Below are 16,081 nucleotides of genomic sequence, written 5' to 3'. Positions count from 1 at the left end.
AGCACAATGTCGGTCTAAATTAGGTTATTTTGTGTCATGCAATGTGACATAGCTTTGAGTTACCTGAGGCACTACAATGCACATGGTATATCTGAACATGCAAGACAATTTTCTTCTAATTTTTGTGTAAATTAAAAGAATGGTTTCCTTGTATGGCCTTCAACACTCAATTAACATTTCTTTCAATTTCCAAGTAAGTAACGAATGCAGTGTCTAACTAAATGCAGATTATCAAACAAGTTCGCTCTCTATTATTTTAAAATGGCATAGTAGACCACATAATTCACAGCCCTCGTTAATATGGAAAAATTAACATAATCTTGGGGTTTAAATTTGCAGATATAAATTACTGATGCAAAATGAGTGCACACTGACAAAAGCATCAAATACGCTGGTACTGATAGGGTGAGGGAAGAGCGGGGAAGGGATATCTTTTAGAAACAGAAAATAAAGGCACAATATTTTGGATTGAAGTCTATATTAGACTTGATGAATAAATCAGATGGAGTCTTTGTCCCTACAGCATGAAGGATTGCTGTGGCCAACAAGTCCTGTCTCATCTTATACAGATATTTTTGTTTTACTCCAAGTCTGTATTTCTTTTTGCTTTGTAGTCACCATGTTGAAGCAACTCAAGGTTGGTGCCAAGAACAAGAAGTATAGTTGAGTTGTGCTCACAAGAGAAAGACACATCAGAAAAGAGAGCAAAAATACCTCTGAGACCCAGAAAGAAGGCAGGTTTGTTCTCTGCTTAGGGGAGGCTGGAGAGATACTGTGAGCTGAGAAAAGAAGCTGTAACAGAAAAGTAAAAGGTTTCACAGTCCATTATTTCATTTGTGCCACTGGACCTTTTGTTATCTGTATTTGGAAATGAGACTGGGCAAGTGTAAAAGGAACAACAAGTTTTCCTTTTTAAAAAAAACTGGAATATTTGAGCAATGAAACACAACAAAATGAAATCTGACATCAACGGTTACATTGCCGCTTTATCAATCTATTGATCTCAACACGAATCTAAAGTGTAAAGCTTCCTTTACTTATTGCAGGTGTTATTTCCACAGGCATTAAAAAATTAGTGCGTACGCATATTTGATTTCATTTTTAAAAGGCAGATCAAAATATGCTTATTTCTATTTTAACTTCAAAATGTCACAGTTTTCCACCCCCTTTCTGCCAAAATACCTTATTTTAAAACAGAGGGTTGAAAAACCTAGTACAGGTAATATAAAGATCACCTATTATTAATTTTTTTTTTGAGTAAGGCACCAAACCTCCATTTTTCCATATGGCACACTGAGCTTAGTCCCTTGCATCAACTACATCGTATTTGAAATTACATTGAAATTATGTTGTGTCACAACATGAAAACTTGATAACTGAATCAAGTCATCACTAGTTCCTCAGTGTGCTGTCTGGAGACAAAGTAGAAAAATTCAAGCTGCGTGGGTGCCATTGCACATTTTATTCAACAGCTGAAGATGCTGTTTTGCCAAGCAGGTCATGGTGGGAGGTAAAACAATGACTCAGTTACCTAAGGTTTGCAGTGCTGGTAAGTAGAGTACTATAATTTTGTTTCTGTATTTTAAAAACCTCATGTTTCTTTCCTTCTAAGGCGATAAACTGGACAGTGTCTGAAACAAACAAAAGGCCTGATTTCAAGCAAAAAGGTCACACCAAGTCTGAAAAAGTGGGAATTTTTTGTAATATTTGTATGAAACCTATGTATGCCTCAGTTTCCCTATATGCTGCATTGTTACCTGGGGTCTCAGGCAGGCTAAGACACAGGTATCAATGGTGCCTAGCTGTCTGGGTCTTAAGTCTCATATCAGTGGAGCTCCTGAGAATACAATGGCAGATCCAATTGCCCAGTCATTGACAACTAGCAAACACCACCATAGATTGCCCCACCTCTCTGCAGGAAGCCAAGCAGCATTTCCCCAGTGGGAGAAGAAAGGTCCGGAGGGGGGTTAAGCATGGACTGCGGGAAGAAGGCAAGCACACCTGGGAGTCTGATGGATGGGGCTCACTATGGTTGGGCTCTGAGCTAACCAGAATGGACTATGCTTTAATTGCATTCCTCTATAACAATTTAAGAACTTCCTCTGCTGTGTTCCAGATGACTAATAAACCCTACTGTTTTGACAACGCTGTGTGAGAGTCACTGCAAATGCTTGGAGAGGTGCACTGATCCCTAAAAAGTGTACAATTCTCCATCAAGGGTCCATCGCATTTAGACTAGCTGAACAGAGCTCACGGCATGAAGCAGGAGCGCTGCAGGCCTAGTCTAAGGAGGTGGTGACACTGTGTGGCTTATCTTGGAGGAAAAGCGAGACCCTTAAGGGAGTCTGCCACACTGGAGAGATTCTTTCTACTCCAAGGCTCCAAGGCTGGGGGCCATAACACCCATCCTGTGGATCTAGGACATCAGGTAATCCTAGGGCTTGTCTACACACTGCCAGCAAAGGGCACTAGAGGGGTGTACAGTCTATAGGATGGTTTGGATTAAGACATAAGTAGAAGTTAGGTTTTGGGCTACACTGAAGCAGTGAAATTGGCAAGAAAGCTGGCTCCCAGCTCCCCAGCCAGGCTGCTGCCGGGTCTCTGCTCCAAGCTGGGCTGCCAATCAGGCTCCCCGGGTTGGGCTGCCACCTGGGCTCCCCACTCTCTGCTGGGAGCCCTGCGGCTCCCCATGGTCCTGGCTCCCCGCTCCCTGCCAGGAGCGTGGTAGCCAATCAGACTCGAGGTGCAGATCTCCTCGCCAGAGGCGAGAAGCCCCCAGCAGCTGCCTCCAACTCCCGGTTGGGAGCGTGGAGGCAAGAAGCACTGGGAGACTTTCCCTTCACCCCAGGCTGGGAAGGAAAGCCCTGAGGGGCAGCAGGGTTCCAGTGGAGAGCTGTGCAGAGCTGAGAGCCCTGGCTCTCAGTCCCCCATACTGCCCCTCTTCAGTCCATGGAAATGCTCCTGGTGACCGACAGAAGGAGGGGAGTGTGGACATCAGCCACCACAGTAATTACTGTTAGTTAAAGTGTAAAAAAGATCAGAGATAAGTTGGAGACAGAGTGTCATGGGAAAGTAAGGGTTAGCAAGGACATAACCCAAGGTTGTTACCATTATGCTTTTTGTTATAATTGGTTTGAGCAAGGTTTGTTAATGAGTGTTTTTGAAAATTGTGAATGTTTTATTAAAATGCTATCTATTTTGGTAGTACGAGAAGAACTTTGGTGCAGATGTTAATTTAAATAATGGGTAACCTAAAGAGTCATTAAGAAGGTGGTGGAGATATAATTATGGTAAAGGGTAGTTTAATGCTAATTAGAACTATAATGGAGTATAAAAGAAGTAAATTTTGCTAAATTGCAAGGGATTTCCTAATAACCTTAAAAGGGTACTTACTGCTAGGTTTCAAGATTATAAGGCTCTCCTTCATGCCATTGTCAGTAGGCTGATCTTCCATTGCTAGACCATTTCATCTTTGAGTGTGAGTATAATAGTAGTATTTACATAATTGGTAGTTGCATGCCTATTTGTTAACTAATCATTTTTCTTTTTAATATAGTTTGGTTACATCATTCAAAGCGTTGCCTCGTGGTCCTCTACTCAATAAATTTTCTGTAACTGACCTAGAAAACTAAGTGGGGTTTTATTGCACCCTTTTCTTTAACAACTTAATATTAATTGGGAACATTTCGACATAAAGATTACAAAAGGTTACAGATGTAATGGGTTGTGCTCTAACTGCCCCATGTAGACACTGCTGCTGCACTCTAACAGGTTCCTATTACCTTAATGTGAATTAGGTGCCTTTTAGCTGCACCAGCAGGCTCTACATGGGGCAGTCAAGGCGCAACATGTTAGAGCATTTTACAACTCACACCCCTCTGGTGCACTTTGCTATGCCACATAGACAAGCCCCAAGCATTTTTTCTCTTGTCATATGTAAATTTGACCATATGAATGGCCATTTTTGTTACCCTTTTCATATACCATATATTTCAGTCTTGAACTCACCCATATCGCAGATCTTTAAATAGAAATGTATGCAAATTTTCGCCAGATCCTCATATAGTGTAAGTCAGTAGTTCCACTGAAGTCAATGAAACTATACCAATTATCACTAACTGAGACTCTGGATCATGCAGTTTTATCACTGAAATGGGCACTGTCACGGTTGCTGTATTGACCTACTTGGACAAATGTCTTATCTAGAAGGTCTTGCCTTTCAATATGAAAAGCACATCAAAAAGGACCTTGAAAGTAAGTCCTTCCCAAATGTTTCAGATTACTCCAAAGGTTGCGCCAACTAGCACTGCCAAAGTAAACCAGTTTTTAGGCCTACTGTACTACCCTTGACAGTATCTCGTGAAGTGTTTAATCGCACAAATAAAAGGACTCTAACTGGGGGGGGGGAAGCCCATAAAACAAGTATAGTTCATGACAATTCTTTGCAAATGCAAAACAATAAAATGAGTAGTTCCTTGTGCAGCTCAATATTGTTCTGGTGCTGTCCACTCAACTATTGTTAAGGTTTTGAGAACACTTCCACTATAACCCCAGCTTTTCAGTCATATGTAAACACTATTCTGAGCTCCAACTTGATAAACAAAATCCATTTTTGTTTTTGTGCAATTAAAAATTAAGGTAATGTTTTAAACTTAAATATTTGCACAAAGAAAAGGTGATGAGGCGTGGATGCCATTTTCACACTCATTACTCAAAAATAAAAGGAGTACTTGTGGCACCTTAGAGACTGACAAATTTATTTGAGCATAAGCTTTCGTGAGCTACAGCTCACTTCATCGGATGCATCGGATGAAGTGAGCTGTAGCTCACGAAAGCTTTTGCTCAAATAAATTGGTTAGTCTTTAAGGTGCCACAAGTACTCCTTTTCTTTTTGCGAATACAGACTAACATGGCTGTTACTCTGAAACCTGTCATTACTCAAAAATGACATTTTAGAAGGTTTTTGCCAATATTATGGGTCTGTAATGCATCTAGCACAAAATTACTTCTGGAAATAGTTTGTAAAGATAGGTGAAGTGCCTTTTTTAAAATGATTTTTAATTTCCATGCTTCAAATTGATATTTACATGGCAACGGTCCATAACAGTTGTGAAGGAGACATTTTAACTTATCAGTACAATGGTAACTCTCTTACAAACAAATGAGAAATCTCTTTCGGTCTTGGTTTCTTTAAGTATTTAAAAGGTAAGCATCCCATTTTACCAGAAGATGCTTAAAACTGACAAAACACCAAAAAATTCAGGCCGTGATTCTCATTTACCTTAAGGCCACTTCATGCCACTCTAGGAAGGGTAGAGAACATAAGAATGATCATACTGGTTCAGACCAATGGTCCGTCTAGTGCAGTATCCTGTCTCTGACAGTGGCCAGTGCCAGGTGCTTCAGAGGGAATGAACAGAACAGGTCAATTTTGAGGTGCCATGAAGTTGGAGTGAATTATATTTAAAAACAAATTTATATATTTACTCTACTTTAAGGACCCTTTTCACTACTAGAGTGGCATGACCTTGGTGTAAATGAGAATCACTCCCTTGGATTTAAGGACCTGATCCAATAATCCTTACTCACATTTGGTTGGATCTCACAATGCTGACTTAGACAATCAGAGTTTCCCTGTTGAGTTCAATGTGAGCGGGGCTGGGTTTTTAAATAGTCCAATTTGACCTTTTGGGAAATACTCACATGAGTAAGGGCTGCAGGATTAGGCCCTAAGTACTGAATACTGATGCCTGTCAAAAGTAACAACAATTATTCCTCATCTAGGTAACTGATGTACAGCTTGATTTTTTTTCTGCTCACTCATGATGCCAAAAAGTCCTTTAAGCTCTCGGATTTATTTTTATTAACATAGGTCATAACATACTACATAATGGCAATGGTCGGGTACACAGAAAATCAAGATCACAGCATAAGAGCGTCCAAAGATGTGAACTGCATGCACTGCTGCAGCCAGTCTGCAAAGTTATATTAAACTTGACATGCAAATCAGAACTGTGTTTGCAGGCGAAAGTGAACAGGACAGAGTGCACTATTAAGTTGACATGTTCACACATCCAAAAAACATTTGTGTTTCAGAATTTCCGATGAGATGTTCTTAACAATCCTTTGGAGCGTACCACAATGAAAGCTTTGATAAATAGTACTGTCATCTGCCAAAATAAAATGAAATGAAATGAAAAAAAAATATTTAAAATGTCACATAGCGTAAATGCTTAAGGGATGTGGTGTTTCCAATTGGTGGGGTAAAGTTTAGTGGGATTGCATATGTGCCTTCATACAGAGTTTCTGCAAAAGTAAACACACATTTTACAGTGGCACACAAGATGGTTATCGGAAAAAGGTAGCTGCATTTAGCATGGGGGATAATTTACATTCAGGGTGGGTGGGTTCTCATGCAAAACATGCTAATCACGTTACCCTGAAGAGATTTGATCTTACTGTTCAGAAAGGAGGAAAAGAAAGAAAGCTTCAAGCACCAGAAGAACCCTGTGGCAAGAACCTGCAAAGTGTTACATTAGTGTAAGTACCAAGAAATCCACTAAAAAGAGGCTGATTTAAAACTTTAATTGCTCTGTAGAAAGAAACATAGACAATATGGAGCTGCAGAGATCAAGTCCACAGAAACTTGCAAAGGAAATTATAAACACCACTGGAAAATTCATCTTTTGTAAATAGAAAACAATCTTATCATAAAATGAGGTTAAAATAAATATTCCAGCAACCATGTGACACAATGGGAGAGATTTTTAATCCTTTGATAACATGATTGTAAAGGCATTGCTGATTTACTGCTTAGTGCAGAACAAAATCTATTTAATCATTGTACATTTTGATGGCTTTGGCAAAAATAAAATCCCAAACATTTCAGCTACGTAAATTTTCAAAGAGAAAAGAACTGACACAGTTCTAATATTACCAGCTTAAATAAATTTTATACGTACAAGTAACATCCATAAATTTGCCTCCATTTAGGCCAATGATCCATGGTCACCTTATTTACCCATCACCAATCACCATCATCACAAGCTTCATATACCAGATCATCTTCATACCTGAAAGACCACTTCTTTCCCCACCATGCACTGCCACAGTTGTGAAGGAGAGTTGCTGATTCTAGATATCCCTTGATTAACAGTAATTGTTCTCCATAAAGGTTCTGGGGCTCTAGAATGCATTGCCACTTGTGGAAAGATGTGCTGGCTTTGCAGGGCCCCTTTGTTTTATCTGACTTTTGCGAGAAGTGAGGGGAGATTGACATACAGGTTGAAGCATAAGGGTGCTGGTGTTTGGTAAGTGCTGCAACTTGGTAGGAGGGGTGAGCCGACGGTACTGCATTTGTGTTTTGTAATTCTAAAGAACTGGCAGGGCACTCCTAGCCTGGGTGGGATGGTGCCCCCCATAAGGCTTTATGGAAATATGCTTATGAATGTATATATATGACATAACTGGAATATGTTTTATACTACATAGGCCATGTAACATATCTCTGTAGAGGTTAGGATCTACTGAATCTATTAATCCTATTTGTATGCATGTATCATTTTTGTATTCAAAGTTATGAATATTGGCTGTATACTTGTCTGATTCTAAGTAGGTTTTAGTGAACCAGTTGGTCAGCTTCCTGAGAAAAGACTATTCTCAGTAGGTGCCCAATCAAGAAGCCCTTAAGCCAACAATGAACTTGGAGACGCCAGTCCACATCTGAGCTTTCCCAGGAATCTGGCTTGGCTGGTAAGGAACTCAGTCATGCATGGACATGTGACTTGCCCAGGTGACCCCAAAACTCCATTTTGTAGCTGGACTTTGCATAGGAGAGAGGTCTCCACCCACAATAAAAAGTCTATTTAAACTCCTAGAAGACCCCTCCATTTTGTCTTCAGCTGGCTAAAGAGAGAGCCTCTCCACCCCCAAGGATACCTGAAAGAAACTGGAACAAAGGACAATAAAGGGGGTGTAAGTGATTGCTGGACCCAGACTAGAAGGAGACTAGTCTGTAAAAGGAAGCTTACTGGAATTCCTCTAAGGGTGAGGTTTTGCATGTATTCAGTTTGATTAGACATAGACTTGTGTGTTTTATTTTATTTTTGCTTGGTAATTCACTTTGTTCTGTCTGTCACTACTTGGAACCACTTAAATCCTACTTTCTGTATTTAATAAAAATCACTTTTTACTTATTAATTAACCCAGAGTATGTGTTGATACTGGGGGACGGGATGGACGAGGAGGGGATACAAACAGCTGTGCATATCTCTCTATCAGTGTTATAGAGGGCGAACAATTTATGAATAAACGGATTTATTTAGGGTTTGGACCCCATTGGGAGTTGGGCATCTGAATGTTAAAGACAGGCATACTTCTTAAATTGCTTTCAGTTAAGTCTGCAGCTTTGGGGCCTGTGTTCAGACCCTGAGTCTGTGCTGGAGCTGACTGGTGTGTCTGGCTCAGCAAGACAGGGTGCTGGAGCCTCAAGCTGGCAGCTTTTAGAGAACGTGGTTCAGACTTGGGGTCTGGGTTTGCAGCAGGCTAGTGGGTCTGGCTCAAACCAGGCAGGGCACTGAAGTCCTAAGCTGACAGGGCAGGAAAGCAGGAGCAGAAGTAGTCTTGGCACAACAGGTGGCAGTCCCAAGGGGGTTTCTGTGATCCAACCTGTCACACTGGGTATGGGTGCTTTCTACTTATTCTAAATTGAAAGAAAATAAATCAAATAAAATATTGCAGCAATAACCTCCTGGCCTAGAAAGGAAGTGGACTCCTCTGGAAAAAATCCTCTCCAGGTGTAACTGGTCATGTCTAAATCTTTACATGGTATTGGACTCTGTTATTTAATACAACTCCTTTTTCATATCCCGTCTTAACAGATGACATCTGTGGAGTCATCTCAGCACTCAGGGACTCAGTGGTCACTGGCAGAATGTTCTTACAGTACCCTCTGGATCTTGCTTTTCTTGATTGTCCCTTGAAGCCTGATCAAGCATTTTGTTCATAGATTCATAAATTCCAAGGCCAGAAGGGACCATTATGATCATCTAGTCTGACCTCCTGTATAACACAGGCCATAGAACTTTCCCCTGAAAAGCTAGAGCATAGCTTTTGGAAAAACATCCAAGCTTGATTTAAAATTTATCAGTGATAGAGACTCCACCATGACCCTTGGTTCAATTAGGCTTTTGGTTCAACACTGATTTGCTTCTACTCTGGTTACTTTAGGATTAGTTGGATGCCTTAGGCCAGGTTTCGGAGTGCTTTTAAACATTTGTTACACAGTGCCTGGGTACTATGTAAAATTTGCCACACTGGAGATCGAGATGTGTCTTGAGAATGATATGAGTTGAACTCTGGGCACATTTTGCACATTTTTATTGCAACTTAAAAGTTGATTAATTCCAATGGTGTAAAAATAGATATTCCTGATCAGAGTGACAGACAGAAACAGGAGACCTGTGTGCACTCAGAGCAGATAGCAGTGGTCTAATTTATCACTGTTAAGAGGTTCACAGGTGTGTAAAATGCATGGTTGGGCCTAAATCATTTTTTTAGAAGTCTCCTACTGAAGTCCATGAGCAATCACCAGAATGGATCATTTTGCAGTGCATGGGATGGCCCATGTAGCATCTCTGAGGCATATGACAAAACCCATTCCCCTTTACTTTCCCTCAGTATCCACCGACTTTCTCTTGTTTTACATTTAGACCTTATCTAGGCTAGGGCTGACAAGTGAGATGTTCAGTTGAGTTAACTAGCTGAGTCAGTGATAGTAATCCAATTAACATGTTGGAAACTACAATTTCTTTGTTCTGACTTGATTTGTAGGGGTGTTTATTAGATCAAACTAGATAACCTGATGTAACACTGCACCTGTAAGCCCTAGTCTAGATATGGCTTGAGTTACAATGTGTTAGCTAACATTTTAAAAATACACCATTTATCCTAGGCTTGTCTATATAGGGATATTTTACCAGTTATACAAGCATATTATATAGGTTTTAACCCATCCCAATGTAGACAATCTCATTCCAGTATCAGAGTGGCTTTCCTTGGTTGTATGCTTGCACAGTGCTTTTCATAATGGGACCCACAGTTGCTACTCCAATACAAATAACTAAAAAAAATAAAAAAACAGCACCTTCCCTTGTTCCCAACAGTGAAGTTCTGATTATGATTAGCTTTACAATTGCTGACTCTAAAGTATATTCTAGAGAGCCAAAAGACAAAATACCTGCACAGGATACGACCTTATCCTATGGTTACTTCAACAGGAGCTTTGCCCCTGAACAACAACAGCCTCAGATACTTGGCGCTTTTCAAATGCAGGAGGGTATTTTGCAAATAAAGGAAAACTTGAGATACTCATATAAGAGACTGAAAAATTAGAAGCAAGCAATTGTTTTACAACTTCCAAAGCATTGTTGCTTAGGGTAGAGCTGTCAATCTATTTGCTCTGTCCAAGAAACCAGGCAGAAAATACAGTTCAAACCAGCTCACCAGAGGAGGACCCAAACCGACAGCAGAGCAGACATCCAAATGCTCTGCTTTCTTTGGTGGATCACGACCAATAGGCTTTGGAGAAGAGGCGTATTTTAAAGAAGGGATCAAATGAATTGGGAAGTCTTTTGGAGCTCAAGTTGGGGGAAGGAAATCCAAGCATAAGGGGAGCACGGAAGAATACATGTAGCTGGAAAAGGATACAGAGGCAGCACTTACAAAGGTGGTTCTGGAGAGTTAAAAGGAAGCAAGAGGCCTGAAGGTGAAGATGAGAAATGCAGTTACCTGTGGAAGGTGAGAGGGAGGCCATGAAGGGAAGTGCAGAGGAGAGTGATATGGTCAGAGTGATGACAGAGGAAGAGACGTTTTTGCACTTGGTAGATGAAATGGGTGCAGATTAAATTACTGGGAGGCTAGAAAGACAGACGTTGCACTCATTAGGGCCAGAATTTCATCACCCTTCTCCCTCCTATAAAAGACTTGCTTCAGTAATAAATGTTTAGTGATAAATCCATTAATCCTCCAGAAGCTCACTTGGCCCCATATTTGTGTTGTAGTAAATCTTATATTAAAAGGTTTTGCTGTTACAGATTTCTCTAACATTATGGAGATAACTGCTCTCTCCATGCCTCAGACCTTGACTGGATGCCACCTGGTGGAAGATGGAAAAGAGGAGGACAACAGATGACAATAAAACTACTAAGATGCTGCTGTGATGGGAACAGACTATGATGGAGCAAGAAATACAACATTAGACAGGCAGCGGTGGAAACACTGGATTGCCTCAAGTGTCCCAAGGCACAAGAACATTTATGCTGATAATCAGTCCCCCGCCCCCCCTCCCCCACCGCCTGCCCTCAACAAACCTCCTTACAACACACAATTTGACTCATGCCTTAAAAAAAGGACAGATTCCAAGATCAGGACAAATCAACACAGCATTAGATGTGCTGTAGCTGCCTTTTAAAATCTCAAAATGTCAGCTGTAAAAAATTGAACTGGATCATAATATGGGCTAATCATTACCTATATTAACCACACCTTCAGTTTGAGAGGTGTCAGGCAAATGAATGTAAAGTAGCAGCTTTTAACTCACCGCTGCAGCATCCTGTACATATTCAGAGTCATATTTGCTCTTTGCAGAGTCAGAACAGCTATGGGAGAGTCAACTATTCTGTCACTTTTGCATGTATTGCAGTAGTGCCCAGAGACCTCAACCAAAGATCAGGGACTCACTGTGCTAGGCATTGTACACACAATGAAAGAGAGAGCCTCTGATCCAAAAGGCTTGCAATATAAGATTAAGACAAGCTAACAGTCAGACAGTTACAATTACAGTTAATGTAATAAGCAGTGGACCAGCAGCCTAACTTGGAGAATTGTAAATTAAGTACTAAGAGCAGGGCTATCCGAAGGGTCAAATCCTCCTACTCTCTATTCCACACTGTGCGTTAAATGTGTCTCTCTGTTATACCAGTGACACTCCCATGGCTGTTGGGATCAGTGGGGGTGATCTGCTTAACTGAGATCAGAATATGGTCCAATGAGGTTGCCCATGTGTAACTGAAAGAAGTGGATGCAGCAGAGCCAGAAGAGCTGGGAACTGAAAGTAAAGCAGAGTTCTAAGTTTGCAGGACTGGCAATTAAAAAGACCACGTTATTACTTATAAATTGAACGTGTGTTGAAGAAATCACTGAGATAAAGTCAATACAGAATTCCATAATACTGGCTTTGCAGCCGCTTTCAGACTAGAACTGCTTTTGAAGCGTGTTTTTAAGTTACTCAAATGCAAACAACCAACTGTATTCACATACCAGCCCCTTCCCCAACAGAAAGCCTTCCACATCTCTGTAGCAGTTCTTGTGTCCTGCTTTTCCATCCCTGTGCCAGCCACTCTGCACTGCAATTTCTATCCTTCACAATCAATAACTATACACCATAGCCAGAAGGGTTCCCAAGGCAACAAAGGGCATCCCCTCTGTCCCTGCATGAGCATATTGCTTTCAAAATACGCCCACTACAGAAGAGCAAGACAGAACTATTTTATGGTAAGACAAACCATTTAAAATACTCAAATAAATGTGTTTGATCATTGTGTCACCAAAAGACAACAAATAAACACCAAGAGAAGGAGATCAGTTTTCTCCAGGAGGCAAAATTTTATAGCAGAGCTGTCATTTTTGAAAAGAGGGGATTGTAATGGGAAGGTTGCATAACTTTCACCATTTAACAGAGGGCCAAAGACATGACTGAACTCCTGTTGAAGTCAATGAGAGTCTTTCCATCAACTCGTTCAATCAGGTCCCAAATGAATTGTGAAATCTCACACAATCAGGCCTTGTCTACACTACACAATTAAGTCGACCTATGTAAGGTCGCTGTATAGTCACTGCAGTAATTAGTGCGGGTTTTCATGTCCACACTACCCTATTCTGCCAGTGGTGCATGTCCTCAACAGGAGTGCTTGCACCGACTTAAGTGGGGCACTGGGGAGGAAGGTAGGGGCTGACAGCTCGAGCTGGAGCCCCACTATCCAGTGCTCAGAGCGCAGGGCTGGGCAGTTGTGCTCCCAGCTGGGAGCTCCGTGTGGAGCTGACTGCCTGGGCTCTCAGCGCTGGGTAGGGTTGCAGGTGTCTGTTTTTTACCCGGTCGAAAAGGAGCCCTGGTGGTGCCGGTTGGCACTGCTGACCGGGCTGTTAAAAGTCTGGTCAGCAGCACAACTGGAGGCGGGGGCTAAGACAGATTCCCTACATGCCTTGGCTCCGCACGGCTCCCAGAAGCGGCTGCCACTCGGAGGTGGGGGGCAGCACGCAGAGTACCGGCTCTGCAGCTCCCATTGGCCAGGAACCGTGACCAATTGGAGCTGCGGGGGCGGCGCCTGCGGGTGCGAGAGCAGCCCGTGGATGGAGTCTCCCTGCACCTAGGGGCCACAAGAACCAGGTGGTTGCTTCTTGGGAGCCACGGTTAGTGCTGCCGGGACCCTGCACCCCAACCCCCTGCACCAGCCCAGAGTCCCCTCCTGCACCCAAACTTCCTCCTGGAGCCCACACCCCTTACCCCCCCACATCCCAACCCCCTGCCCCAGCCAAGCGCCCTCCTGCACTCCAAACCCCTCATCATCGGCTCTCCCCCCGAGCCTGCATCCCCAGCTGGAGCTCTCACTCCCCCCCATACCTCTACCGCCCATATCAGCCCAGAATCCCTTCCTGCACCCAAATTCCGTCCCAGAGCCCGCACCTCTCACCCGCCCCCACCAACCCTCTGCCCCAGCCTGGTGCCCTCTCCTGCACCTTGAACCCCTCATTTCTGGCTCCACCTGCAGCCCACACCCCCAGCTGGAGCCCTCAATCCCCTCCCTCACCCCAACCCCCTGCCCAAGCCCAGAGCCCCCTCCTTCACCCCAAACCACTCATCCCCAGCCCCACGCCAGAGCCCACACCCCCAGCTGGAGCTCACACCCCCCTCCCGTACCCCAGCCTCCTGCCCCAGAAAATGAGAGATGTGAAGGAGAGTGAGCAACTGAGGGAGGTGGGATGGAGCGAGTGGGGAGCGGGACCTTGGAGAAGGGGTGGGGTGGGGCCTCAGGGAAGGGGCAGGACAGTGGCCGGGGCAGGGGTGTTTCTAACAGCACAAAATGGAAGTTGGCAACCCTAGTGCTGGGCAGTGCGGTGCGGACAGGCCATGTAAGTAATGCAGCGTCTGCACTGCCCTCACTAGATCATCCTAAGCGCTACACCAGGGGTCTCAAACTCAAATGACCACAAGGGCCACATGAGGACTAGTACATTGGCCCGAGGGCCGCATCACTGACCCCACCCTGCTGCCCCAGCCCCACTCCACGCCTTCCGTGAGGCCCTGCCCCTGCCCCACCTCTTCCCACCCCTTCCCTGCCCCCATTCCAACCCCTTCCCTGAAATCCCCACCCCAACTCCGCCCCCTCCCTGCCCCCAGGGGGTGCAGGAAGGGTGCAGGGTGTGGCAGGGGACTCAGGGCAAGGGGTTGGGGTGCAGGAGGGGTTTGGGGTGCAGCAGGGGGTCGGGGTGCAGCAGGGGGCTCAGGGCAGGGGGTCTGGAGGGGTGCAGGGTGCAGCAGGGGGTTCGGCTGCAGGAGGGGCTCGGGACGGGCTCCGGCCCGGCGTGCACCAGGGGCAGGGCAGGCTCCCTGCCTGCCTGCCTGCCCTGCCCCTGCGCCGCTCCAGGAAGTGGCCAGAACCTGGGGGGAGGAGGCACAGGGATCTCTGTGTGTTGCCCTGGCCGCGCCTCCAGGCACCGCCCCCCGCAGCTCCCATTGGCTGGGAAAGGGGAACTGCGGCCAATGGGAGCTTTGGGGGAGGTACCTTAAGGCCCAGCCAGGGCAACACACAGACCCCTGTGCTGCCCCTCCCCCCAGCCCAGGTCTCAGCTGTGTTTGAGACCCCTGTGCTACACCTCTCGTGGATCTGGAGTTATTAGGTTGGTGTAATGGGGGATTTACATCAGCAGGAGTAATGCTGTAGTGTAGACACTTACAGAGTGAGGATGACATAAACTAAGCTACACTACACTAACTCTGTAGTGTAGACCAGGCCTCAGTTGTGACTCATCTGAAAAGAATTAGTGAGAAAGAAAAGGTGGATTATAAGTAAGTGAATGCACATGTGTGTCTTGGAAATCAGAAAAGATATTAGATATTGTTCCTGTCAGGTATGTTTTAATACTGATATGTGTATACACACACAGATATTACAGACAGAGCTGGTAGAATTGCCTGACACTTCCCATTATAACACTATGTTTTCAATTTTTTGTACTTTGGCAAACTTTAACCATTTGGGTTGAAATTTTCCATGCTGGGTGTCTGCCTCACGTTGACAATTTTTGGGAATATTTCTGCCAAAATAGTTCTGCCATTTCTCACAAGAAGGCCAATGAAAAATACGTTGTTTTGCTCATGTTATAAAAATACTGGCAACTCTTAATTTGAGAAGATCTAATATCCCCCATGCTTTGGGGCAGGGACTTAAAATTCGTCTGGGCAGGACGGATGCTGTGTGTCAGGAATGTGCCTTTTGCTGTCCACCCAAATTATAAGCCTTTGAAAAAAACTGCAATTCATACCTACTGAGCTTGCTGGAGTTTGGCACATGAATTCTTCTAAGATTCTGTCTGCACTGAGCATGCTAAACCACCAATTGTAACTCTGGAGTGCTGTGGGCCATGCCAGACCAGGCACTGAAACTGAGAGCAGGGAGGCTGTCTTTCCTGTGCTCTTAATGAGATTCCCTGCAAGTGCCCAGAAAGTGGGGAGGAGTAAGCCACACAATTCAAATGCAGAGGGAACAGAATTTAGAACTGTGTGCACGCGTGGCTTAGGGAGAGTGAGGGAAAACACATGACGGCAGACTGGACACTTGTTGGGAGGAAGTGAAACTGAGACCACGAGTTGCAATGGGGGAGACACTGGGACTGAGAACCAAGAGTAGGGGAAACCGGGAGATAAGGGAGGAGGACCCATAGATTTTAAGGTCAGACTATTCTGTGTTGGGTGCCTGCCTCAAGATGGCTTTTTTTTAAATTAATGTTTCAGCAAAAACAATTC

At 44.0% G+C, this 16,081-nt stretch overlaps 1 protein-coding gene across 1 annotated transcript in view; it reads right to left on the bottom strand.

Moving 5' to 3' along the window:
• The window catches only part of SHROOM2 (shroom family member 2), a 184,564-nt gene that overhangs the window by 27,014 nt on the left and 141,469 nt on the right, over positions 1-16,081 (bottom strand). Inside the window, exon 7 of the mRNA XM_077807159.1 lies at positions 715-792. Within this exon, the coding sequence (XP_077663285.1) occupies positions 715-792 (78 nt within the window). The remainder of the gene's footprint in view (positions 1-714; positions 793-16,081) is intronic.

The sequence above is a fragment of the Eretmochelys imbricata genome, chromosome 1 (genome assembly GCF_965152235.1).
Source record: "Eretmochelys imbricata isolate rEreImb1 chromosome 1, rEreImb1.hap1, whole genome shotgun sequence".
NCBI classification, from domain to species: Eukaryota; Metazoa; Chordata; order Testudines; family Cheloniidae; genus Eretmochelys; species Eretmochelys imbricata.
This window is presented reverse-complemented; position numbering and strand designations above follow the sequence as displayed.